At 47.5% G+C, this 24,731-nt stretch overlaps 6 protein-coding genes across 10 annotated transcripts; 2 read left to right on the forward strand and 4 right to left on the reverse strand.

Moving 5' to 3' along the window:
* The first annotated feature begins 20 nt into the window (after positions 1 to 20).
* bik (BCL2 interacting killer) lies at positions 21 to 2,974 on the forward strand. The gene is made up of 6 exons (XM_040174131.2): positions 21 to 507; positions 587 to 615; positions 1,607 to 1,709; positions 1,904 to 2,056; positions 2,146 to 2,245; positions 2,389 to 2,974. The coding sequence occupies exons 3-6, from the start codon at positions 1,615 to 1,617 to the stop codon at positions 2,506 to 2,508; spliced, it is 468 nt and encodes a 155-aa protein (XP_040030065.2). The 5' UTR covers positions 21 to 507; positions 587 to 615; positions 1,607 to 1,614; the 3' UTR covers positions 2,509 to 2,974.
* Positions 2,580 to 5,437, reverse strand: mcat (malonyl CoA:ACP acyltransferase (mitochondrial)). Its single transcript, XM_040174126.2, has 5 exons — positions 4,830 to 5,437; positions 4,206 to 4,293; positions 3,890 to 4,107; positions 3,627 to 3,764; positions 2,580 to 3,382 (listed from the first exon to the last, which is right to left on the reverse strand). The coding sequence occupies exons 1-5, from the start codon at positions 5,244 to 5,246 to the stop codon at positions 3,110 to 3,112; spliced, it is 1,134 nt and encodes a 377-aa protein (XP_040030060.2). The 5' UTR covers positions 5,247 to 5,437; the 3' UTR covers positions 2,580 to 3,109.
* A 400-nt stretch (positions 5,438 to 5,837) lies between these two features.
* Positions 5,838 to 11,073, reverse strand: def6c (DEF6 guanine nucleotide exchange factor c). Of its 2 annotated transcripts, XM_040174123.2 has the most exons (13): positions 10,838 to 11,073; positions 10,430 to 10,717; positions 9,669 to 9,809; positions 9,409 to 9,591; positions 8,892 to 9,125; positions 8,663 to 8,809; positions 8,440 to 8,548; positions 7,878 to 8,098; positions 7,692 to 7,799; positions 7,291 to 7,457; positions 6,881 to 7,079; positions 6,708 to 6,798; positions 5,838 to 6,299 (listed from the first exon to the last, which is right to left on the reverse strand). In XM_040174123.2, exons 2-13 carry the CDS (start codon positions 10,523 to 10,525, stop codon positions 6,088 to 6,090), a joined length of 1,908 nt encoding a protein of 635 aa, XP_040030057.2. In that variant the 5' UTR covers positions 10,526 to 10,717; positions 10,838 to 11,073; the 3' UTR covers positions 5,838 to 6,087. The 2 variants fall into 2 exon arrangements, with proteins under 2 accessions (XP_040030057.2, XP_077956503.1); XM_078100377.1 differs by lacking the exons at positions 10,430 to 10,717; positions 10,838 to 11,073 and adding an exon at positions 10,014 to 10,135.
* Positions 11,074 to 12,074: 1,001 nt separating this feature from the next.
* Positions 12,075 to 15,173, reverse strand: LOC120817679 (tetraspanin-7-like). The gene has a single exon (XM_040174128.2). It carries the CDS (start codon positions 14,813 to 14,815, stop codon positions 13,715 to 13,717), a length of 1,101 nt encoding a protein of 366 aa, XP_040030062.2. The 5' UTR covers positions 14,816 to 15,173; the 3' UTR covers positions 12,075 to 13,714.
* A 1,505-nt stretch (positions 15,174 to 16,678) lies between these two features.
* LOC120817673 (uncharacterized) lies at positions 16,679 to 21,295 on the reverse strand. Of its 4 annotated transcripts, none has more exons than XM_078100375.1 (9): positions 21,128 to 21,295; positions 20,413 to 20,615; positions 20,225 to 20,326; positions 20,042 to 20,137; positions 19,847 to 19,957; positions 19,649 to 19,766; positions 18,763 to 19,474; positions 18,365 to 18,423; positions 16,679 to 18,285 (listed from the first exon to the last, which is right to left on the reverse strand). In XM_078100375.1, the coding sequence occupies exons 1-9, from the start codon at positions 21,159 to 21,161 to the stop codon at positions 16,778 to 16,780; spliced, it is 2,943 nt and encodes a 980-aa protein (XP_077956501.1). In that variant the 5' UTR covers positions 21,162 to 21,295; the 3' UTR covers positions 16,679 to 16,777. The 4 variants fall into 4 exon arrangements, with proteins under 4 accessions (XP_077956501.1, XP_040030055.2, XP_040030056.2 ...); XM_040174121.2 differs by having other exon boundaries at positions 18,703 to 19,474; XM_040174122.2 differs by lacking the exon at positions 21,128 to 21,295 and adding an exon at positions 20,702 to 20,953 and having other exon boundaries at positions 18,703 to 19,474.
* Positions 21,296 to 21,563: 268 nt separating this feature from the next.
* Positions 21,564 to 24,693, forward strand: washc3 (WASH complex subunit 3). Its single transcript, XM_040174130.2, has 7 exons — positions 21,564 to 21,851; positions 22,277 to 22,375; positions 22,475 to 22,540; positions 22,637 to 22,774; positions 23,012 to 23,128; positions 23,218 to 23,282; positions 23,380 to 24,693. The coding sequence occupies exons 1-7, from the start codon at positions 21,801 to 21,803 to the stop codon at positions 23,477 to 23,479; spliced, it is 636 nt and encodes a 211-aa protein (XP_040030064.2). The 5' UTR covers positions 21,564 to 21,800; the 3' UTR covers positions 23,480 to 24,693.
* Positions 24,694 to 24,731: the final 38 nt, after the last annotated feature.

Genomic DNA, 24,731 nt, shown 5'->3' on the forward strand with positions numbered 1-24,731 from the left:
GGAGGACGCAGTGATGTCATTGCTAGATGTCATGACGTAGGCGTACCAGCAGGGGTCACTGTTGGGTTGGACAGTTAAAGCGCAACGCACGAATACATAAAGAGTGACACATAGTTATGAATATCAGCTTCCGGATATTGAATGCACAGATCGCACAAAATACCAGTTAATCAATTAACTATTCTGAACAGGAGAATAGCACACAAAATGCAACATAGTCTGCAACACAATTGCACCCCAAGGAAGGGACAGCTTAAGAAATAGATTACAAATATTATTGTCTATGTTTGTCTAACATCTTTATTAAAGTTGTTGATATTTGAATTTCCCTTACAGGAATAAGATTCTGAGACGATGGAGGAAGGTGTATTAGCTTTTGTTTGGTGGTGCATCAATACACCTTCCTCCATCGCCCCCTGCTGGTCGCTCTAGACGGCAGTATGTAAAGGCGTGGCCAGTCATATTTGTGGCAGTTACCTGAAAGCAACAAGATTAAAGGACGCTGCTGTAAGTACAGGGAAACACTTTAACAATATTTCTTTATTTTTATTATGTTTCAACCATAATGTATCTGTATGTCTTACAGGGCGGCGTCCACTTTAATCGACACAGAAGGTAGGGTTATTTTTATTTGTTTTATTAATTGTGCATGCACCTGTTTCAACTTCCCGAGTGGGATCTGTTTAAAGTCTAATATAATACCATTCCACCATACTTCTATATACATTTTAAAATATTTTTCAGGCACTTAAGGATTAATTAATATCTGTGTGTGCGATCTATGATCAGAACGACCTTTGTTTTCTGTGTGAGAAAGATGACTTCATCCCTGTTATGACACTACAGTATGGCGGGGGACAATAGACTACATTTAAAAACTCCTCTGGATATTATTTAGGAAATAAAGCCATCGTCATATTATTACCGTTCACATATTTAAGGATATGTTATGATGGTGTTCTTGTTATCAAATCAGTATAAACGCAATAAACATAAATCCATGTAATTATACCTTTTGACCTGCTTTACTTTTTTTTCTTCTTTTTTCTACTTTATAGTAAGGAAATAGATATTTAAAACACATGAACGCATTATTTGGAGCCGGTTGGGTTTTATTTCTTCTTATTGAGGCAAGCAGGGCAGTTTGGTAGATTTGAGTTATGGAAATGGTGCATTTGCATTGAGGCACGAGTGCAGGTAAACCAGGAACTGATCTGAGGGCAGTTGCGTGTGAACACACCTGCATAACAAGTCATAAATCCACTAATAAAAGTGAATTAGAGGCCCTTTTTATTGTATACACTAGCTCTGGACACACGCGCGAGGACTTAACAATGTTGATGTTGATGTATACAGTACTAAATGGACTGAGTGCAACAGATGATGTCATCTCTTTTGCACCTGGGAGGAACCTGTTTAACCAACCTGTTGTTTGAATACAGCCACCACCTATCCAAGTCACATGAGCCAGTGTTTACACAGCCAGTTAATGGTTGAGAGTCAAGCAGCGTTAACCCCCCCCCATGCCCATGGAGCTGCTATCTATCTCTGCATAGAACTTGTACTCCTCTGAACCATTTGAATAAAACCGGTTTTCCCTTCTCAGCAAACAACATGGTGGAACAAACAAGACAGCCGGGTCGCGTCGTCTCCCCCCAGGCTGGACCTGGCGAGGTGGGCGCTGACGCCCTGTTTGACGTGAACCTCAGGTACGGCACGAGGAACCTCAACACAACCACAACGACGCACACAAGCAGCAGACCACACACGAGCAAAGATAAACCACAGGCTTTAGTTGGTCTTTGATGTTCGGATCACATAAATATGAAATGAAATATATCATATATTATTGCAGACTTCTTTAGCTTGCTTCTGAGAGCACTTTTCCCGTATGTGTGTGCAGGATAAACGACAGAGCTGCACGAGCCTACGGGCGCTGGTTGGCCCAGATCGGAGATCAGCTGGAGCGGGAGCGGACCGGCGGAAGACCAAACCGTCTACAGACTCCTCTTTGCATGCTGCGACCCGCTCAGGCACTGACCAGGACCATTTATCGGTATGAAAATTAGGGGTAACTAGTCATTTTATTATTCGGCTCGTCTTGGTGCCTGGCTGTTAAGGCTTTGTGGATTTGTTGTCACACAGAGATATTCAGAGTCAGTTGTGGGGCATCCAGGGCCTGTCTGCGGCGGTGAAGGCCTGGATAGCGAGCGTGGCCCTGGGGCCCCTACGAGCAGACGCCCGGGTAACGATCCCAAAACACGTTCACTCAATAAAAAAAAATTAAAAATGGCCTTTGAGTGCAAATGGTCACACATAGAATCTAGACAGAAATATGCATACATCAAGTTATGAAAAGAATAATTCCATCTCTCTTCCATCTTACAGGTATTCAGTTTGAAACCAGTAACCTGCACTGGCTGGACCAGAGGAGCACTGGTGGCTGCGGCACTGGTGGCTGCAGTGACCGTTTTCGGTGCACTCTGGATGGAATGGAAAGCCAAATAAAAGGCCACCAGGAGGGCTTTTAGGCCATTATATATTTGACCAAAATATGTTTGCAAAATGAATGACAATTATTGCTGTTTGATTTCGCTTTTTATACTTTTTGAAAGATGTCTTGAATTTGAAACAAAATAACCATAAATAAGATTTTAAAAAGGAAAACTGTAAAATGTGTAAAAACATGGGGCAATTGTTTTTGCAGTTTTCCCCCGGAGAGGTGGCCAGCGTATTGTAGCAGTTATGTGTTGGTTCAGAGTTGTATTAAAATGTCAAAAAAAGCACGTTTCCCATGACAGGACTGCTGCTGGCCTGCAGTCATTTGTATCCAGATTAGTTTCCTACTGGCCTAAGAGGCCAACATTTTTACATAAGTCTGGCTTAATAATAATTAAAAAAAAAAATTTAAGGGAGCTGGACTTTCTGTTTCAGGTTTGAATCTTTTTTCATGCAAATAAACCTTAAAATGACACGGTGTAGTCTCGTTAATTAAAAAAGCAACAACATTTAATTTAATTACAACCTCAAGGAGCAACAACAGGAGCCTGCGGGTTTAACAGATCTTCCTTGTCATGTCCACCCGTTAGAACAAGCAGCAACTGCTTTCTCAGTCCTCGTGGGCGGTGACGTCGACCTGCGCGTACGTCGTGAAGGCCTTCCGGTTGCACCGCTGGAGCGTGGCGCCGAGCTGCTTCCCCGGACCGACCTCGTACGTGTGAGGGAACTTCGTCCCCTGCGTCCTCTCGAAGATCTCGTGCAGAGTTTGTTCCCACTTCACAGGCAACACCAGCTGCTTCACCAGCTGCCGGCGCACGTGGCTCTCGTTCATGTAGCGCTTGCCGTCCACGTTGGAGTACACGTTGATCTCGGGGCGACGCACCTGAACAGTGCGGTTTATGATAGATTTTTTAAATAATAGCACTCTTCTTCAGAATGTGTGTGTAATTTGTTCATATTTATTTACACTGCATTTTTAAATACTGTTTCACAGCATGTAAAATAAAAAAGGCAAATCATAAGTTTAAAAAAACGGAAGAAATACATATAGAAATCTCCATGACACCACAAGAGGTTGCTATGGTTTTAAAAAAAAACAACAAAAAAAAAGAAGAAGTTGGACTGACCTCCACCTGCCTGAGCACCTCTCTGAGGGGTTCAGTGGCCGACTCCATCAGCTCGGTGTGAAAAGCCCCGCTGACCGGGAGGGGCTGGGTCCTCACGAACTGGAGACGCCGCGAGTTCTGCTGCAGGAAATCCAGAGCCTGAGAACACAACACGGCGATACCAAGTGACACTTTGTAAACACTGGATCTGTATCACCCGAAGCAAAGAGCAAACATTCAATCATGTTTTCCGTTCAAAGCTGCGTTTTGGATCAAATCCTTGCCTGTTGGTGCCCTGCGATGACTCTGCCGTCGGGGAACAAATAGTTGGCCACGGAGCACACCGGCTCCTCCAGCCCGAGGCTCCTGCAGTGCTCTTTAGCCTGCACACATGCGTGTTTATACTGCGCCTGAGGTCTACCGACGACCGACAGCATCCCACTAGGAACCAGCTCTGCAGCTCTCTGCATGGCCTCCGCGCGAACCTTCACCACATACAGAGCTGGAAGACACAAGGGTGGGAGAGGAAAAGGCACGCGGCGCGTTAACTCTTAGCGGAGCGACGTCCTTGTCAGGCGGGAGGCCGAGAAGCACGCCTACCTTCCGCAAAGTCCATGGCGCCAGAAAAAACCAGAGCGGCAAACTCTCCGACGCTGAAACCTGCCGCAGCAACACACGTCTCGACGGCCTGCGGACAGAAGTGCAATTGGTGGCTCAAAATCGCAGTAAGATCGGCTGTTATCAATTAAACTAAAACATATCAAGTCGAGAGTTTGATTTTTAATTTCGATTACATAGTCATTATAACATAAGTTGTTGTGGATTCACATGTAGAAGGGAAAAAAGGGACTGGTGCTGCAACCAATGAAGGTCTCATCATTGGATGTTGTTTCAAATAATAAGGGCCCCGTCTAAGCTAAGACTTTATATTGCTTGTTTTTTGGTGCATTTAAAGATTTAATTTACAATAAAGACAACTATTATCTTAATAAACATGTTTCTTAATAAATCATAAGTGGAATATTAAAAAAGGTTCTTTGTTTCCACTTCATGCTAGTTAGTACTGATACTCCACTACTATGAGGCAAAGTTTAGGTACTTTGCAGTTCATCATCATCATCATCATGTACAAATCAGGCACCATTAACGTGCAAAGCAACGCACACATTAACATGATAATGACAATACAATGCGTTTTTCTGTATTATTTCACGGAGGGGCAACCTTCGGGTTTTCGACGTTGAGCCTCTCCAGCGCCGCCAGCGACGTGACGAACAGCGCCGGCTGGCAGCGAGCCGTCTTCCGCAGCTCCTCCTCGGGTCCGTCCAGGCACAGAGACAGCAGGTCGTACCCGAGGATCTCCCGCGCCGCCGAGAACATCTCTCGCACGTTGGGGTACTTCAGAAGCCCCCGGCCCATGCCCACGAACTGGCTGCCCTGGCCGGGGAAGAGGAGGACGGAGCAGCCGCCGGGGTCCTTCGCGGGCCTCCGCGGCGGTCGGGGGGCGGCGTCCGGGAAGGGCGGCGAGTCGGCGGACGGCCCCCGGGTCAGAGAGACCAGCCCCCGGGTCAGAGAGACCAGCCCGCGGGTCAGAGAGACCGGCCCCCGGACGCTCGCTCTGCAAACCAATGAAGACAACATGGCGTGTCCTCGCAGGGGTTAAAACAGACGCATGCCGTGTCCCGGAAAACACCGCAGCGCTTGAAGTGAAAACTGAAGTTTAACTTGGGAGCTCGCGGTCAGCGTGTCGCGGCCCTGAGCGTCGCCATGTTTCTACGTCACTCGGAGGTTGAGTTTGTTTTGTTTCCGGTTCGCGCTTTCGTCATTTCCTGCTGCAGCAGCATCAACAGTCAGCAGTTTATTGACGTTGTACATAAATACATTTACCATATCATTCCCTAAATAAATGTCTGTGAATAATGTTTGTGAATAATGTAATACAATTAACGTTAAACCATGATCACTATTCATCATTTTTTATCTTTAAAAGAATGCAACGTGTACATTTGTTTAATTTTTTTCTGCTGTAGTGGTTTACTTATTTTCCAGTATTGTGATATTCTAGTGTTGATTCTTCATTATATTGATTGAATAGATGTTGCATTTATCTGCCTTTAAAAAAGAACTCGTCAGATGTATTACTTACAAACATAACTATCAGGATACAATACAATAATGTTAAAGGAGAGGGGTTGTGTTTATTCAATAGTGTTGTCCATAAAAAGTGACAAATTTCATAAATTGATGTTTTATTATTCACTAATAAAATGTATTATACAAAACTATAAATGTCTGTTGTTCTGTATCTGCTGCGTTTTCTTTAAATCATGAATCACATTTTGCTTGTCATTGTTGCTCTCCGTCTTGTGCATGTTAGAATATAAATATGTTACAACGTTTGTTTGCCCAGATACTTTTCTGTATTGTAAATGACCTTTCTTCTTCTAAACACGTGATGAAATTTGATTTGTGACATTTTGGATCACATCTGTCCGTTGGGTTTCCTCTGCGATTCGTCCGATCCATCCGACAGGTCGGCGGCCTCCATCTGCACCTCCAGCGTCTCGATGTCTTCAGGTGTCCCGCTGCTCTGGTCGGATGTTTTCTTGAATTTGGAGATGAACTCGTTACTGGCCAGGGCTCCTTCCTTTTTGGGACACATGTTTTTTGATAATAGGCGATGTTCCAAGCGTTCTGCAAAAAAAACATTCATGGTCACTGACACATTTTACTTTTTTCAGAACCACAAAGTAGTACCGTAATTGTTGAAGTTATATTTTTTTATATCAGTTGGTTTGCTGTATATCTCAAAAAACAAACTTACATTTTCTCAATACTTAGTGATAAATGTTCTGTTCTATTGACTTAAGAGTGCTCATTTTGAAAACTGGACAGATTACAGACTCTACTACTACAAATCCAGCTATGTTTTAAACCCTTGTGCTCCTCTTTGTACTGTTATAATCGGTGCTCTAATTTAAACATTTTTCAAAAATTGACAACCAAAGGTGTTGTTACTCTGATCAACAAAGTGCCAAATCAATAAAGCTACCACAGTAGATAAAACCACCCCAGATAGGTGAGATCAAGAGCACACTGCACCTCCGGGGCCGATGGGTTTCATCAGGCGGTTCAGCTGGACGTTCCAGTGCCGTACGTGTTGACTGGCGTACCTCAGCTTCTCTTGCAACTCCTGGAACGAGAAAACGAGAACCGGCGTTTTCGAACGAACGCCGCAAACTGAGCCGATCCTGATGCACCTGCCCCCTTCTCACCTCCAGGTGCTGGTGGCTCCTCTGGCGAGAGGCCTGCAGATCCTGGAGCTCCTGCGAGGCAGAGTGAAGAGCTGAGGGGGTGGGGTCCTCCGGACTGCTGTCCAACGCCTCCGGTATGGGGCTGAGGCACTGCAAGGCCCTCTGCTGCTCCTGCAGCAGCTGGAACTGCTGCTTCTTTGCTTCTTCCGCCTCCAGCAACCTGGGGAAGGTGAGGATTGGAAAAAACATGGACAATGAAACTGATAATAGAAGTTTTACAATTTAAAAACTACCAAAATTCCTGCTGGACTTGTGACTTGTGTATAAAATCAGTGCACTCAAAAGTCCACAATTTGCGTGGCAATTTGTGTGTTTTTCTCACGTGTGTTTGCCGTCTCCATGGGGAAATAGTGGGTGTGTATGTTTATTACCTCTCCAGCTCCTGCCTGGCCCTCTCCTCCTCCAGCCGAGCGTGGATCTCCATGTTGAGAGCCGCCTCAAGTTTCCGCTGCGTCAGCTCCAACTCCTGGATCCTCTTTCTCTGTTGCTCGGCCTCCTTTTTCTTCTCCTGCATCTCGGCCTGCATGCTGTCCCTCAACTAGAAGGACACACACCTGAATACACACCCATTCGGTGGAAAGAACTGACCTATTCCCGAATCACCTTCTTCCAGGAACGTCCTTGCTGTTTCTCAGCCACTAGAAATCACTGAAGGTTAAGCCTGACTTTTATAATGCCAACGATTTTGTGCTGTTTTCAGAACTCTGAATCCCGTTTCAGCAAATAATAAATTATTATTATTATTATCATCATCTGCAAAGCCTTCTCTCACCGTCTCGGCCTCTTTCAGCTGCCTCTCCAGCTCCAGCTGCACCTCCCTCTGTTTCCTCCTCTCTTTTTCCTCAGCCTCCCTCCGCCTGGTCTCTAATTCGCGTGCATGCTTGAGAGACAAAGGTCAAAAAGGTTAAAAGCCGAACCGTCAGCAGTCGGCACTCAGCCGATTCCTGCCGCATCTCACCTGTATGATGCTTTCTATTTCCGTATCCTTTCTGTCTTTCTCCTTCTCCGTCTCGTGCACGTTGGAGTCGTCCGATTGGCTGCTGCGGCTGCTGCAGCTGCCCCGGTCGCTGCGGCTGCGCTCCCGCTGGCTGTGTTCCCGCTGGACGCGTCTCTTGAGCTTAAGTTCGTGGTGGAGGGAGGACTTGCCCTCGCTCTGCACGCGGAGGGCTGTCTGAATAGCTGCGGGGATAGAAAAGAGGCACACTGTAAGTACTAAAGATGCAGTGGTATTGGTGTGTTTTTTAAAATCACCATCACAATGAAGTTCATGGAATGATTTGTTAGCTTATCTCGAGCAGTATGAGCAATAACATACGTTTTGCTAGTGATCCAGGTGTACAATGACGAGCCAAATCAAATATTGATTCATCAGAAGATTCATAAAGAATGTTCTGTATCTGTTTCAAGTCTTTGTGCTGGACTAAGGTAGTGGTTTGTGTGAAGCATCTTCTCATCGGACACCTCAAAATGTAAAACCAAGTAGTTTGTGACTCTGCTTACTCTTATACACACCAACACACCTTGAGTCCACTCCACCTTCTGCCTCTGGTCAGACGCGCTCATCTCAAAGGTTCTGTTGTGGGTTTTCACACAGAACAAACAGCGCTTCCCCTCCCTGTCCGCAATGGGCTGAACCAGAACAGGGAAACTCAGAAGAGTATCAAAATACAACAATTACGGGACGTCGTCTGAACACATTAGAAGCACGTTTAAACATGCAAGTGTTTGCATTTCCTCACCCACCTCTACGATGCAGCTCTTATCCAGCTGGATCTCCCCTTTCTTGTCTCTTAAGTTCTCGCTGACGTAGTAAGCCATGGATGAGGGCTTCAGCACAAACCAACGCTCGGTCCAGTTCCTGCGTACGTGCCCCTTTTTCCACATGTAACCCTGGAAACAAGGGACGCAGTTTCAGAAGAGCAACAAAGAGGACGACAAACGGCAACGGGAAGACAGACAGAGCGTTCTCTACCCTCTTCAGGACGTTGTGATACATCTCCAGAAAGACCTCGTCCAAAGCCAGACTGAAGGCCTCGGCGCTGGTGACCCTCAGCAGCCGGCCTGCGGCCATGTGCTCCAGGAAGGACCACACGGACATGTCGCCGCCGTCCCACGCGGTGGCATCCTGGGACATGATCTCCTCCAATGGCTTCCCGTCCCACTCCTGGTTCATCGCTGTGGAGATTTTCTTAAGGAGGTACTCCATCTAAAAGCGTTTAAATGTGAGCCGAAAAAGACCACAAAAAACACACCTTTACCAAAGTCAATAACATATTTTATCAGTGCGTTTCAGTGGAAAGCTACTGTGTTGATGGCACCAAAGCAGTTTATTTTTGTCCCCGTCGACAGGAAACCAAAAGAATTATGAAGGAAGCGGTGGAAGGAAGGAGCTCATTAACTTACTTAAGAAAAAACTGTGCTCGAACACAAGAGAACGACGCGTCTTTCTAGCAATTTGGAGCTCACGGCGGTAGATTAACATGTTTTACCTCCTCTGGTATCATCACCAGCGGGTAGCGGTCCTCAGACAGAAGGTTAAATAAGCAGAAGAGCTTGAAACAGTCTCTTTGCGATAGCAGAGCCCCCTGTGGTAACCCCTTGAAGTTCTTCTTCATGGTCATCATCCAGCACAGGTCGTCGAACTTCTCCTTGTCAAACATCCCCTCTTTGACCTGAAACGAAAGCGTCTCATTAGGCCGCATATTTCTGCACTTACTGACCTGCTGTTGAGGCAGCGATGCCACAGTACCTTATCCAGTATGTATTTGTTGAGGTAGGGCATGTAGCCGTGGTTAGACACCGGCCCGTCGTCATCGTCCTGGAAGTGCTCCTCCAGGGCCACGGGGTTGTGTGGGATGTTCAGCACCGTGTACAGGTTATGAGAAAGCACCTGAAGAACAGACACGCATGTACAGGTGCACAGTTTGCATTGAGAGGGTTTCATCCAGGTTTCTTCACCCGCACACAGACAGCTGGTTTCTCAGCGTGTCAGGACAGCTTTCTGCTATTTCCCCTGGATTCCTCTCTCCTAAGGGGGCCGCAGTGAGGCATGTAGCAACTGGACCGAGAGGGCAGCCAGAAAAATAACACTCACCGAGGGAGGAAATGGCTGAATAAGATCCGTTGCTCTGTCTCCACGTTCATTTGAAACACTGATAGCGTTGCTGATATCTCACTATATTGTGTTTCTGGTCCACAAAGAGAGGTTGGACTTTGAGCTTTTGCTGGGCAGCCATTGAGAGCAGGTTATGCGTGCAGCCCTATGTTATAAAAAGTGAAGCCTTTTTCAAATATTTGCACTTGTGTGGGACCACATAAGGCGGAATTGTGTGTTTAGAGGTACTCCAATGTTAAAGTTCATTCCCGAGTAGAATAACTGCTTAGACTTGTCTTCAGAAAAAGGGATTTAAATGAAAAGCACCGCAGTGAAGACGCGTTTCTGTGTCCCGTGGACGCCCCCCTCGCTCCCCGTTTCCTTATCTTAAAATGACCACATACATTCCTGCTCACCTTTAACTGCGACTTGGACACTTTCCCGCATTTCTCGACGTCCAGAGATGTGAACGCGTACCAGATGGACTTGAGGAGCTCGGCTTTTAAGTCCATCGTGGAGACCTCTCTGTGCGCAAAAACCAGTACATTTCCAAGCGCAGCGCGGCGGCTTTTACGCAGCGACGGGGGAGCGAGCGGTGGCGAGAATTGGCAAATAAACCGTGTGGCAGAGTAGGAAAGACACAAAGAGGCGGAGAGAGCAGAGGCTCACACCACCTTACCGCAATATATAGGTTTTTAATTGCGCTAGAAAAGACGAAAACAAAACGTCAATCTCAAGACAATTTTACAATCGTCTTAACATATTTCGCATGGTTTGCTCTTCATTCTTGACAACGTGTTTCCGACGAAATTGTGTAGACTTACAAGGTAGAGCTACACAAATCCAAGGTAGAGTCTGAGGTGTAAGACATTTATCCAGGGTGCGGTGTGGATTTCTTATTTCTTAAAATAAGGACAGTGAAAAAATAAATGGAGGAATCCATGATATCAGATCCAGGAAACTTTCCAACTAGGCTTTAAAGACACACCCATTCGGGAAGGAAGCCTGGGGCAACGTCTTTTTCACCTACTAAAAGGCTTGAATAACAAAGGAATTGAATAATATTCAATGGTTTTAAATCCAACAAAATACAAAGTGGAGAATGTAATTCCATGATTTAAAACCTGACCGGTTTCTATGTTTAATATAAGTTTGCATATACACCGTAAACCTTAAATCATAAAATGTGATTATTATAAGTAAACCGTGCACATTAAAACACCCAACCCAAAATATTTACAGAGATATAAACAGCAAAATTCCTCCTGTGGTTTTCTTGACTCAAGGCGTTGCTCTCAGAGCTCCACTTTAGATGAAGCACTCTGCACTGGATGTAGCAACCTCAGGCAAAATAGTCTTAACAAGGACAGCGTAATCAGATAGAAAGCGTCCGCAAGCCTCGTTAGAGCCCAATGTAGGCTAATCAATACCACAATTAGGTCATTCAAACGGTAGGCCTTGTTGATAGGCCACTGGCCAATGCCTCTGTCTCTCTATATGTAGATATATGTCCTTTAATGGTACAAGACCGGGCCTCTAGTTTCCAGAGCCAACTTGTCGTCAGAGAGTGTTGCATTGCAAAGAGCAGATTGGGCTTTGGACCGGGTCCTTCATGCGATGACTCTTTCCGTTCGTCACTGCGAGAGAAAAGGCCCAAACGCCTCTCAGAGCCCTGCAGCTTTCACCCGAGAGCGTTGGCATCTTTCAGCTCATTGTTTCGGTTGGTTCTCACAGACGTTGTGCAGACACACAAAACGAGTGGCTAACTTCTAAATCGCACACGAGCGAAGCTCCAGTCACACCCTTTTATTTCGACGTCCTGGCAGCTGCTCGGAAATACGCATTCCCTCAGACTATTAAGAGAAGCAAGGTTCCAAAGCTCATTCAAAACGAAAACGGGAGGGGCCGTCCTGACGCTTGTCAGGATGAAGGATACAATCTTCACTTATTTTCACCTCCAAGAGCAAAATACCTGAAACCCCTTAAATTACAAGAATGCTGTCGCCATTTTTATATGTGGTGGTTCCATCCAGTTGGTCAAATCAATATCACATTGTGTAATGACGCAGAGACTATTTTTTTTATTGTTTGACACATATAGTTATATAGAGTCATGCATATTTGCAGTGTTATTAATAGAATACAATATACATCACTCGGGGGTTGATTTTACAATACGTACGTGTACTGTACATCAGCATAGAATGCGCTACGACTACAAGAGCGATACAGAGGCCAATCCTAAACAGGAAAGCTAAGAGGTCGAGGCTGGAAGCAAATGGGCTCATATCATCTCAGTACGTATGACGTAGTAATACAAATATAAGTTCATTTGAGTAAAAACCCTTTCACATTCATTGATGGATAGGCATTTTGATTGTATCTTTAAATGGTTTCCTGCAGGCAGTGAGTTGAACAGATCAATACCACCCTCACAACACTCTTATTTCGCTGCTGTTTTGTGCTTGAATGGATTTATTTTTTAATTGTGATAATCTCACTTGATGGTGCATTTGAGATATAAAAAACACACCAATTTAATGAATGCTACACGATCCACAGCGATGGTAGTCAACATACAACTGTATATGATTACGCCTTATGTTGAATGATTTGTTCACTGCAGCAACCTATTGTACAGTGACGATTTGTATATTCCCTCCAATGGGAATGTATTTATCCACTTCAGCGATTAGAGAGAGTACATCCAGCAGCATATTTGTGCATCAGTGCAGCTGCAGCCTCTAGCGATTCAAAAAACGGCATCCAGATTTTTTACTTGGATAGAAATGTCCCTTGTGTGAGATTTGGCAAAATATGAAACAGTATGTTTCATGCAAACTCAATATATTGGTCATACATTTTTTTTCACAATATTCAGTGATTTTAAATCAATTTGTACTTCAGAATACACAAACTCTAGCAACAGAGATTTCTTTTTAAAGCAGTCATTATTTCACCTCAACGTTAAAGCCTGTCAGATATAAACAGCAGAAAATACCAGACACCAACGGCTTATTTATCTCTCTCTAGGTGCACATTTCAGCACAAAATAGTTTTTTGTGATGGAAGAACTAAATGATGCGAACACGAACATCTGCTGAACTCAGCTCGAATGAATCCTCCGAGGTGGAAAACGCAAGTGAACGTTGTGTGTGGTGAGATCAGTCAACCCAATGTTTATATGTATTTACATTTCCTATAAGGATTCCCACAAATCTATGCCGATACTTTAACATCTCTGAAACAAAGTCTCATTGTACTTTCCTTTAGTTTCTAAGGTTGACGTTGTCGTCAACCAACGTCGGACCTCTCCTGTGCAGATATCAAACGTACAGACCGCCAACTTTTTTTATTTTTATTGTGCGGAAGTAAACAGGTGCGAGAGAGTGAAATGTGAGGAGTTGCAGTTTTTTTTCGCCACTAAATCTTACTTACTTTACTTACTTTAGTTACTAAGAAATCATTTTTTTCCTCAACACACTATAGTTGGCCAAGCCACTGAACATAATTAAATTTTCATTTTTACCCCGGAGGACCTCCGAATGCCAATCCCGACATGTTTCGTGGAAACCTCGGCACCTGAAACAACTCCCGATACCTTGCAACCCCATAACCCTTTAAGGGAAAAGTCTCATTCCAAATATTAATCATCCACAGATCTGGTCAAATCCTCGGTGCCGGTTGCCAACAGTTAACCGTCAGTGAGCCACCAGCCGGCCATGTGGTCTCGGTGCCAGTTTGTTGGCCAGCAGACAGGCCATCGCGATGCCTCCGACTTGCGCGAAGGCCAATCCCAACACAGTGGCGGCGATGTGGAAGACGTTGTCGTTGACCAGACTGAAGACCTTGCCGAAGCAGCCGTGCGGGTGGATCCCCGCCGCTTCCACCCCTTCGGCGGCGTCCGACGGGAGGGGTCGATTCTTGCAGCCTTTGCGCCTCGCGCAGCAGCTGTCCGGCAGGGCCGCCGAGGTGCCGTTCTCGTCGGGCGGGAAGGTTACGCGCTGGATGGCCCAATCCGACGTGAGCCAGTCGCGCCAACCCTCGGCCCCGCAGCACGCCAGGGCCCTCTGCAGGCCGTCCAACGCGTCGGCGCGGCCCTCGTCCTCGGCGTACCCGCCCACCGCTCGCTGTAAGCCGCTGCGAAACCCCCCGGCGATGTCCTCGCGATAGAAGAGGCCGGAGAGTCCGGCCGCCAAGCCGGCCACGAGGGCCGCCAGTTGAAAGAAACCGTAGGCCTTGAGCACGGCGGGCAGGTTGGCCACCACCCCGAGGCAGCCCAGGAAGCCCCAAGCGGTGACGGCGGCGCCCGTGGCCAGAAGGATGAGAGGCGCGTTGGGATAGCGGTTGGCGGACAGCAGCATGTAGTCCGCCAGGGATATCTGCGCCCACACGCCCAGGGTGAGGATGGCCAGGCCCGCCGCCCAGAACAGGCAGCTGAAGGCCAGGAGGCCCAGGCGCAGGAGGTGCATGACTCCCACCGGCCGGCAGCAGGGCCCGGCGGCGCCCGCGCGGGGCAGAGGGGGGGGCGCGGGGGGCGCCAGCGAGGCCTCCGAGCACACGGACGACGAGAGTCGCTGCTGCTGCTCGTGGAGCTGCTCCTCCAGCTGCACCTGGTAGGGGGACAGCAGGTAGCCGGGGATGGCGGAGGACCGGCGAGGAAGAGGGGGCGCCGAGAGCGGGTCGAGACCCCGCGGGGAGGAGAGCCGCCGCACGGCCAGCTGCGGGTGCTCCCAGTCCAGAGCTCGTCTGCTGGGACTCGGCCGAGCTGACAGCGAGTTGTACGGCAGTGCGGAGCTCATGGTCTCGCCGCCGGTTTTATTCACTCCTCTCTCTCTCTTTCTTATTGGACACACTCCTTCTTCCTCTATTAGGGCCTCGCTATCGCTGCCCCGCAACACACAATCACCCCCCCCCCTGCCTCGACTTCTTTACGGCTGCTCATTAATCCGCCATCGCCACCGCCAACGCAGACTGGACTGTAAATCTCACGGTTGGTCGTGTCGCCGTTATCTGCATCCACAGCTTCGGCGTCATCCTCCCCCGGTTTAAATGTTTATTTCAGGCGCTCGGTCCACCTGCGTGGTCACCGGCTCTTCTCATCCAGGCATCTGGGCTGCTCGCTGCGGCACCACGGCACCTTGGCACGTGGTCGAAGCGAGAGCCGACTGCAGCGGGAAGGACCTGAATCCCACCCATGAACACCCTCTCGCGGTGTGGAGGAGACATCCCCTTTAAAAATGTTTGATTTCCGTTTGGGGGAACGAGTGAAGTGAGGAAAACTCTGCGTCTGAGTTTGTGTGACGTCTTTGTAGGATGCAAAAACCTTTTGCAGGATTTACTTCTATGATTTTGTGATACATTTAAATATAAGCAAGTGACTCAACAGTGTCAGTGAGGGAAATTATGAAAGACGCCGTTTTAGTTTTAGGTGACGCAATAATTATTTTTTAACTTACAGTTAAGTTACAGTGACATAACTTTTGCCGTCTAAAATCGTGACTGCACACTAAATACTCCAGAGATTTGCTTTTACACAAATTGGGGCAATCTTTGTTCTTCTGTGACTTAATAGCAATTCCACAGTGCAGAAAACCAAACCAGGGAAGAATGAATCACAGGTGGATTTTGGCCAAATCTCCCTTCAATAAATCAACTTTTCTTCACTGTGATACCAGTTAAATAAAATAGAGCAAAAGTAGAACCATGACCCATGTTGCTGATATATGGCAAAACGTGTTATTTCTGTTGCTAACAATTTAAAATAACTAAAAAAAACATAAAGCAATGCTTAGCAATGCTATAAATAGATTTCCTAACCACTGCCCGCCATTCCTGCTCGGCTTTCAGCCCTACCCTCTAAATTACGTTTAGGCCGCAGGAAGAAGCTCAACAATAAGGCGGCACTGGCCACAAATAGCTCATTTATGGATTTCTCACGTGTTTGCCAGGTTACAAATACGGATTAAAGGAGCTTTATCTCCCCAACGGCGAGCAGGATGAAGGATTTTAGTTCTGTTGAGGAAACGGGAGCCGTGTTTATGACGTTTATAATTAAGATTTGCACCATAACCATCAGGTCACCGGGTTTTATGTGCAATCTGGAGAGAAATGAAGGAAATACGACACATGCAGGAGGAGATTTCAGAGGCTGTGTGGGGAAGCCCGGGTCGCGTTGCCCTTTCCAAACCGCCACAATAAAAGCAATGCCTTAAAGTAGATTCTCCCCCATCTGGCTTGTGGTGACCATTAAAACCAACGCTAAGATCATGATTAGGAAACAACTGTCATGCAATCAGCTCTGAGAGGCTGTGCTTCTTTCTGCAGGTATTTACAGATGTACATTTAAGTAGTCTAGAAATTAAAATCTTTGGCTGGTGATGATTCCAGAGGGTGAGCTTTGTTAAATTCATCCATCCAATAGTTGTTGAGACTTTTGCCTCGAAAGCAAAACTCACTCATGGTGGCACTAAAATCTAATTTTGAGAATTCAAATTTTTTGTTGTATTTCCTTGCTAATGGTCCAGCAAAGAACTGTTTAGTTTAACTAAAGTACACTGAAAAACAAGTTATACCATGTTATAATATGTATTATCTTCATAATATGTATTTTTTCCTCATGTCATCTTTGTTAGTTTGGATTAACGCGACACTGAATGAACGCACAACGTCATGTCACTTTATAGATAAAGAAACAGACAGTTTACAGGGTGACAACAGTTATTTGCTGCGGACACACAGTGGTCTGCCCCCCCATCGCTCCTCTACGGGTTCGATTCCTCCGCCTCCATCGACTCTGCTGCCTCCGCCTCCTCCTGCCGGTGTTTCTCCGCGTGTTTCTTAAGCTTGGCCTCGGACGCGAACGTTTTGCCGCACCGCTCGCAGCGAGGCCTCAGGCCCGAGTGGCTCCGCCGGTGTCGCGCCAGCTCCGACGAGCTCTTGAACTTGAGCTCGCAGGCGCCGCACGGGTACGGCCGCTCGCCCGTGTGAATGCGCCGGTGCAGCTGAGCCTCGCCCAGGGTGAGGAACGACTTCTCGCAGTGGCCGCAGGGGAACGGGCGCTCCCCCGTGTGGATGAGGTTGTGTCTGGTCAGCGCGTACGGCTTGGTGAAGCCCTTCCCGCAGTAGGCGCAGGGGTACGGCCGGGCGCCGCTGTGCGAGGCGATGTGCTCCTGCTGGGTCTTCTTGCTCTTGAAGCGCTTGTCGCACAGGGCGCAGGGGTACGGCCGCTCGTCCACGTGGGACCTGTGGTGTTTCGAGAGCTCCCCCTGCGACAGAAAGCCCTTCCCGCACTGGGAGCAGAGGAAGGGCTTCTCCCCGGTGTGCATCCTCTCGTGTCGGGCCAGCACGGACACCAGGGTGAACCTCTTGGGGCAGTGCGAGCACTGGAAGGGCCGCTCGCCGCTGTGAACCCGCAGGTGCTTGGCGAACATGAAGCGCAGCGAGAAGCACTTGCCGCACTGGCCGCACTGGTACGGCCGCTCCCCGGTGTGGGTGGACAGGTGCCGCTTCACGTCCGACCGCCGCGTGTACGTCTTCTCGCAGTGCGGACACTTGAACTGGCTCTTCACCTGGTGCGCCTGCCGGTGCTGCGAGCGCGCCAGCAGGGAGTCGAAGCCCTCGCCGCACTGCCGGCAGATGTACCGCTTGGCCGAGACGTGGCACTTGCGGTGCTCGAGCAGCTCGGAGGAAGTCGGGAAGCTGCGGCTGCAGATGGAGCAGATCTGGGGGAGCTGGCTCTCCCGCGAGTGGGACTTCTTGTGGTGCACGGTGAGCGTGCGCAGGTTGGCGAAGGAGCTCCCGCACAGCTGGCAGGAGAAGGAGACGGCGGCGCCGTGGTGTTTGCCCTCGTGCTTGGCCAGATCCCACGAGTGCTGGAAGGTGCGATCGCACTGCGAGCAGCGGAACGGCCGCTCCCCGGTGTGCGTGAGCTGGTGCCGCCGGACGTCCGACGAGCGGGTGAACGCCTTGCCGCACGTTTCGCACGAGAGCGCCTTCCGCCGGCTTTGGGGCTGAGCGGCGCCGGCCTCGCCTGGAGGGTCGGGTGGTTCCGCCTCGCTCTCGGTTTTGCTCCCCTTGGGGAAAAGTTTGATGGAGGTGAAAATCTCGTCCGTGCCGGAAGGAGACGGCGTGAATTTGGCCCCGGAGAGAGTCCTGTAGACCTCGGTGCGAACACTTTGCATGTGGAAGTGAGGAGGGCTGTTCTCCTCGGAGGTGTGGAAGGCGCAACGAGAGCAGGTGAAGATGACGGACGTCATCTCCTCCGCGTCTTCTGCAAATAAAACACACAAGTGTCAGTATGAAGTTGAATTTTCACTTCACTTTTCTATTTTTTTACATCATAAAGGGACCTTTGTTGATTCCTTTGATGGCGATGACAGAGGGGGCCACTGACACGTCAGCGTGGCTCCTGGTGAAAGAAGAAAGTTGAGATCGGTAAATGTACATCACTCGTATAATAACTAGGAAGAGAATTCCCTAATGAGTTGGATGAACGGTTGGTGCCGACGTTCAGTAAATATGAAGCTGGAAGCCCGTTAGCTTAGCTTAGCACAAACACTGGAAACGTGGGGGTTATTGTGAATCGGCTCATTGAAAGATAACCGATCCAACCACCAGCTTGTCGAAGGGCCACAAAAAATTCCCCGAGAGGAGGACACATGATACACATGATAAATTGTTTTTATACATTTTTGGAGATTCTTCAGCGCGTTCCGCAGAAGACGTCTGGACTTCGCACGTCACTTGCCGACTGGGACGAGTGGAGCGCGGCGCTTTAGCTGACCCGGGAGACAGTTCCGTTTGGTCCTCGCTGGGGACACCCGGCGCTTCTTCGTGGACAGAAACGGATTCGTCGTCATCCCTCAAGTCTGCACCAGATTTCAAAGCGCTCTCTAGTCCTGCAGTTTGCCGATCCGCATTCGCCGCTTCGACATTTTCTCCTTTCTCGTCCATTTGGTCACTTGTTCCATGTCCTTTGTGTGTTTTCCCTTCATCTGGTGCATGTCCCGACCCAAAGTCATCACTGAGGAACGAGTCGTCGCTCTTTTCTGTCGGCGCATCGTGACCAAGGCTCTCCTTCCTCAGTGCAAAGGTCTTGGTGAGAGTCTCCAGAGCTTTGGCCACGTCCACAGTTTCACTTTCCTCCGCCCTTGAGGCGGGAGCCTCCTCGGCGCCGGCGTTGTCCGCGGTGACGGCCACTATCTCCTCTTCGTAGAAATCCGTTTGAACTTGCACTTCGGCCGATCCGATCAGTTCTTCGTCTACTTCGGACGCTGCGACCTCGACTTCGGTGTAGACGGCGACGACGCTGTACTGGTCCGTTCCCACAAAAGAGACGGGGTTCAGCACGTTGGCGTAGTTGTGGATTGAGTCCAGGCCGACGGAGATGTTCGTCTTTTGCGAGGGAGGAATGGATAAAGCAGACATGATGCAGCTCCCGATGGTGGATGAGGGACCATCTACCGGTTAAGAAAACAGGAAATCACTGGTTGAAAAACTGTACTTTCAAGGCAATTTAACATCACTTTGATCATTTAAATATCTAACTGTCAAGTCTAAATATATATATATATATGTCAGGATATTCTCAATTTGACTTATATTGACATAAAGACAACAAAAGCTCTACTCACGTGGCATTTTCAGTAGTCCTGAGCTTTTGTAGTGCTCGAGGATTAAGCTCAGCTCTTCAGGTGACGACTGAACGCATTCCTCCACCACAGAAGGAGCCGAGCCGAGCCAAGCCGCCGTCTGTAATCACAGTTTGTGATGACTGACACGTTTCTCTGGAGAAGAAAATCCACCTGAGACAACTGGACGGACCCCCTGACCTGTTTCAAGTCCGGAACTGGAAGCAGCTTTTCCAGCTTTGAGAGCAGCTCCCACAGCAACACGTGCAGAGCGGCGTCGTACTGCGGCCCGTATTCCACTGGGAACACCTCCTGTGAGAGAAAACGAGATGTCAATTCACCATCAGACTTCACGAGAGTATTCTCAAACAAAGACATGATTGAAATCCGTCTGACCTGGAAGAAATACGCTCTCTCAACTGGGTCTTTCAGCAGGCTCTGAACGAGTGCAACGAAAGTGGACTCTGTGGTTCTCACCTCTGCGTCCCTGTACTGCCACGGATAGGATCCACGTCACACAAGGATTATCATGATTTGTTTGAAAAATTTAAAAAAGAGCTATTCCTTCGCTGTACTTACGTCTGAGTCTGCAGCGGTTATTGGGAGACGGTCCAAATGGCTCTGGATCGCTTGAGAATCGACAAAACCACGAGCCGAGCCTTTGCAAAGCTCCAGGATCAACTGAAATATCAACAAGTCTTTTACGCGTCAGATGATTAGGAAAGAGAGATTGTACAACGCGGTTCGATATAATGACTTGTGCTCACCCTGGCTCTCAGACCCAGGACGAGCTGGGCTCTCTGTCTGTGGTTGATCAGCCCAGGGACGGCCTCCGTCACCATCAACACGAACCCCTGAAGCTTCTCGTAATTCCCCACATCTTTCCGCTTCGCCAGCTGCCACATGGCTGCAGAGAGGAGCCTCAGTGGGGGGACCAGGAGGCGCAGGGAGGACAGAGGGAGGCTGGGGTCTGAAACATGGAGGCGTACTGTGAGAGATGGTCTGTACAGAGAGAACCTGTGAGCCTTTCATTCAGGAGAACACTGACAAACATACTTTTCAATGCCAAATTAAACTATTTTTTGTTGAATCTTCTCCTTTCACTGGATATATAAAAAAGGGAATATCTTGTTTAATCAAAGCAATGGCAAAATTGCTGACAAATCTATTGTAACCATCTCAACTGAGAGTCTGCATTAAGCCTGTGAACCCGTGTAATGACTGGAGTAACTACTTGATGTGAGTTTAGAAATAACAAACTGGTAAAGTATCTGCAGCTGTGCTTAAGGTATCGTAACAACAGACTGCGAATATTTATACTATAGTCTAGAATCTAGTTGGACCAAAGTTATTTCTAGAGCAATTACAGTCTGAAAGCTTCTGACTGGCATGCTTCCTCTAAATAGACGGATCCCGCTAACTGTGTAACATAAACACAGCCTGCATTAAATTACAACGGGATCTAATTATTACTATACCTACCGTTTATTTTCTCTATCAATCCTATAACCTCCATTAGGGCAATATTTCTTTTCCGTGGCGCTTATAAATAAATGTAAAATAATGTTAGATTTTTTTTTTTACAGCTAACATGCGTTGTTAGTACGCAAGCACCCGTTTCCTCAACCCTGTGCTTCCTCTTTTCAAAATAAAAGTTTGACAACGCCGCTTTGACTGCTCCCCACAGCCATGTGTCTGTCCTCCTGTAATGCAACGTGGTTAATAATATTTGAAAAACGCGTACTTTAGGTTTAGCACCACTCCGTGCATTAAAACGAAATACGGGTTAAATGTTTTTATTCAATAAATACATCCGGTTGAATTAATTATAGGAATTAATGCTGTGGTCAAGACACAAATAACACATTTCTCCGGTGAAAAAATCTAGGTGTTACAAAAGTGGATAGATGGTCCTTCCATTTTATAATACAAAATTGCCAAACGTAGCTCGAAGACATCACCGGATGTTTTTATTTTCCACGGACACTCCAAAATAAAATGTCGAATCGCAATCCCCGTGCGCTGCCACTGACGTGATGACGTCACGGGTCACATGAGCTTTCCCTATGTGACCGTTGCTGGCGTTTTACAGGCTAAATTTTCACGTTTACAACCGAAACCGCTCCGCGATCTGCGGGAGGTTTAAGAGTCCAACATGGACGAGGACGGGCTGCCGATCGTCGGGTCCGGTGTGGATCTCACCAAGGTGGATATGTGACGTTAGCTGACGTGAACTGCAGCTAACGTTAGCTAGCTGCCGCGATGCTAGGAGCAGTTGACACTGGGTCAGCAAGTCAGATAGTGATTGTAACGTTGGTTAAACTGAACAATTCAGCTGGAATCGACGGCTTTTGTCCTTCTAGTTAACCGTTTTGTGGAGCAGTCGGTTCGGAATCGTTAAGGGATCTCGTCTCAGTTAAATATGTATGGTACAAGGTGGCTCAGCTGCAGCTAGTGCATCTGTTTGTGGATACATGTGCATTTCACAGTATTCAGCAACAGCTTCGAACTTTGCATTAAACTTGAGAAATGACACCACTGTGATAGTGTGAATTACTTCATTTCTTCCGCACATCTAACCTTGGGTTCCTACTTTCAAACTACTTTGCTTGATGTCTTGTTTTCCTTCAGGTTCCGGCTATTCAACAGAGGAGAGTGGTTGCCTATCTCAATCAGTTCGTCGTGCACACGGTCCGCTTCCTTAACCGCTTTTCCACAGTGTGTGAAGAGGTTTGTGCATCTTCTTTGTGCTCCACACAAACAACCTTTTTTTTATAACTCAAATCCTCCATCATCGTAAACCCGTCGTGCTTCTTCTCCCTCCCGCAGAAACTGGCCAACATCTCCCTCCGCATACAGCAGATTGAAACAACCCTGTGCATTTTGGAAGCCAAGGTGAGTCTCTCTCTTTCAGGTCGTTCTGTCTCTGACGCTTTTCACGTGCACCATCGTACCTCACGGTTTGTGATTGTTTTTTTTCCCCCTGAGCAGCTGTCCTCCATCCCCGGCCTGGAGGACGTCACAATAGAGGGAATCGGTCAGCATCCACCCGCTCGGCCCAATGGTCCCACTGCTGCCGTCCAGAGCCAAACAAATGGCCCACCAGCCGAGACCCTGCCCCCGCCGGAGGTGAACCCGCCGGCATGCGTGCAAAACGAGCATAAAGTAGATCTAGTTGACCATCGGTAGGATCAGCATCACGCTCTCCGGCTTCAGACAAACTCACAGCTTCTGCAACCCACAACACCACCTACTAAAAAACACTAGAAACGGCGCAACACCAGGCCTCGTGTTCCGTCTTGGCTGCTTTCATACATTACTACTATACATATTTTTTTGTTCTACCCTTTACGCTTCCTGTCGCAGCCCACTCAGACGGCTGCAGAAGCCGCAGCGACGCCAAAAGCAGAAGCCTCGGCAGAGAACGTGAGGACGGTGGCCAAGGACCCGCGTTACGCCCGATACCTGAAGATGGTTCATGTGGTAAATCATCACTAACACCTGCTTAAGGACTTAAGGAAAGAAAAACACCTGCATCTTCTGTATCTCAACGCATGTTTCATCTGTCACAGGGAGTTCCGGTTATGGCTATAAAGAATAAAATGCTCCTGGAGGGTTTGGATCCTAACTTGCTTGAGTGAGTGTTTTACTGGCGACGATCTTACATTATTCCCACCCCCTTTTCCATTTTTGAAACTGACCAATAACATTGCCCCCCCCACTGCTGATGACAGCACACCGGACGCCCCCGTGCCCGACGGAGGAGCGAGGAGCACGGAGGACCCGGACGCCGACGCCACCAGCTCTGACGGCGAGTCGTCTTTCAGCGACTGAATGTTTTTTTCCCTCCGTGCCCGTCGCCCAGTGAACCCCCCCCCCCCCCCCCCCCGTAGCGCCCCCGTGGGCCTGCACCGAGAGAGGGAAGCAGGTTGCACGTTGCTGCTCGTCGAGGAGTTCCAGTCAGGAGGTGCAGATGTAAGTGCCTGAAAAGAGGAAATTCCAACCAGAGCGATTTGTAATTTGAGTGTGAAAGCACCGAGGTCGCTCCGCCTGCGGTCGGTCAGCTCACTTTCGATACGCTCATCATTATTGACCAAGAGGGAATAATTCCCTGTTGATTTATGTTTGCAGTAGACCTCAAAACACGGCAGTAGCAAGACATTTATATACTAGAAAAGTCCTTTGGTCTTCTTCGATGCCTTCAAGAGATATAATGAAACATGTATGTTAAATATTTTGAATGTATGACTCATGCACTCTATGTGTGAAGCAATGGGAGGATACATATCACTATATACTTTCAGTTTTGATGTACTGTATATAACAATACCAGTTTAATGGGAAGGAGAATCACATCTGAAGCATTTTAATTATTCCAGCATGTTTTGATCTTTTAGAGAAATGCACTTTTTTCCTTTTCTTGTGATGAAGAATATCAACAGATAATAGTCGTCCCCGATAGTTTTATTTGGAGAAACAAAAGGTTCAGTACATTCAGCTGGAAGCCCCTTTAATCTTTTTTTTTAATTTTTTTAATTTCAAACCACATTCAAGTTACTTTTGAATTACTCAGAACTCCTTTTAACATTCTGAACCTTGTTTCTGTCAATCAATCTACACATAATATTGCAGAAAATACACAAGCTATTAAAAGAGGTTTGAAAACTCATTATGAGCCAAATCTAAGTGAGTAGTAGTGTTTTGTCCGGCTCTGCTTTACGTACTTTCGTAGCCAACATTTTCCCAGGGCCCCTTTTGTGAATCAGGGTCAGTAGAGTTGTAATGCGTTTTTCCAGGATTATCTGTGTATTGGACACCAAACTTTAGCGCGAATGAAGAGCACTGAGAGTCAAAGCGGCGATGAACACGGTGATTTGTTTTTGACCGTGTTATTTGTACCAACTAGTTAGTTGTCAGTTTATCGTTTCGTAGGTCAGGTTTTGTGACGACTCGCCTGAAAATGCAAACGCTAAAAAATAAATATGCATTAGATTTCTATGAATGTGTTTTACACTGACGGCTGAATAAAAAAGAAAAAAAAAGAATGAGAAGTGCGGAGATCCCTTTGTGTGAGAGATCTGTAATG

This window comes from Gasterosteus aculeatus, chromosome 4, assembly GCF_964276395.1.
Source record: "Gasterosteus aculeatus chromosome 4, fGasAcu3.hap1.1, whole genome shotgun sequence".
NCBI classification, from domain to species: Eukaryota; Metazoa; Chordata; class Actinopteri; order Perciformes; family Gasterosteidae; genus Gasterosteus; species Gasterosteus aculeatus.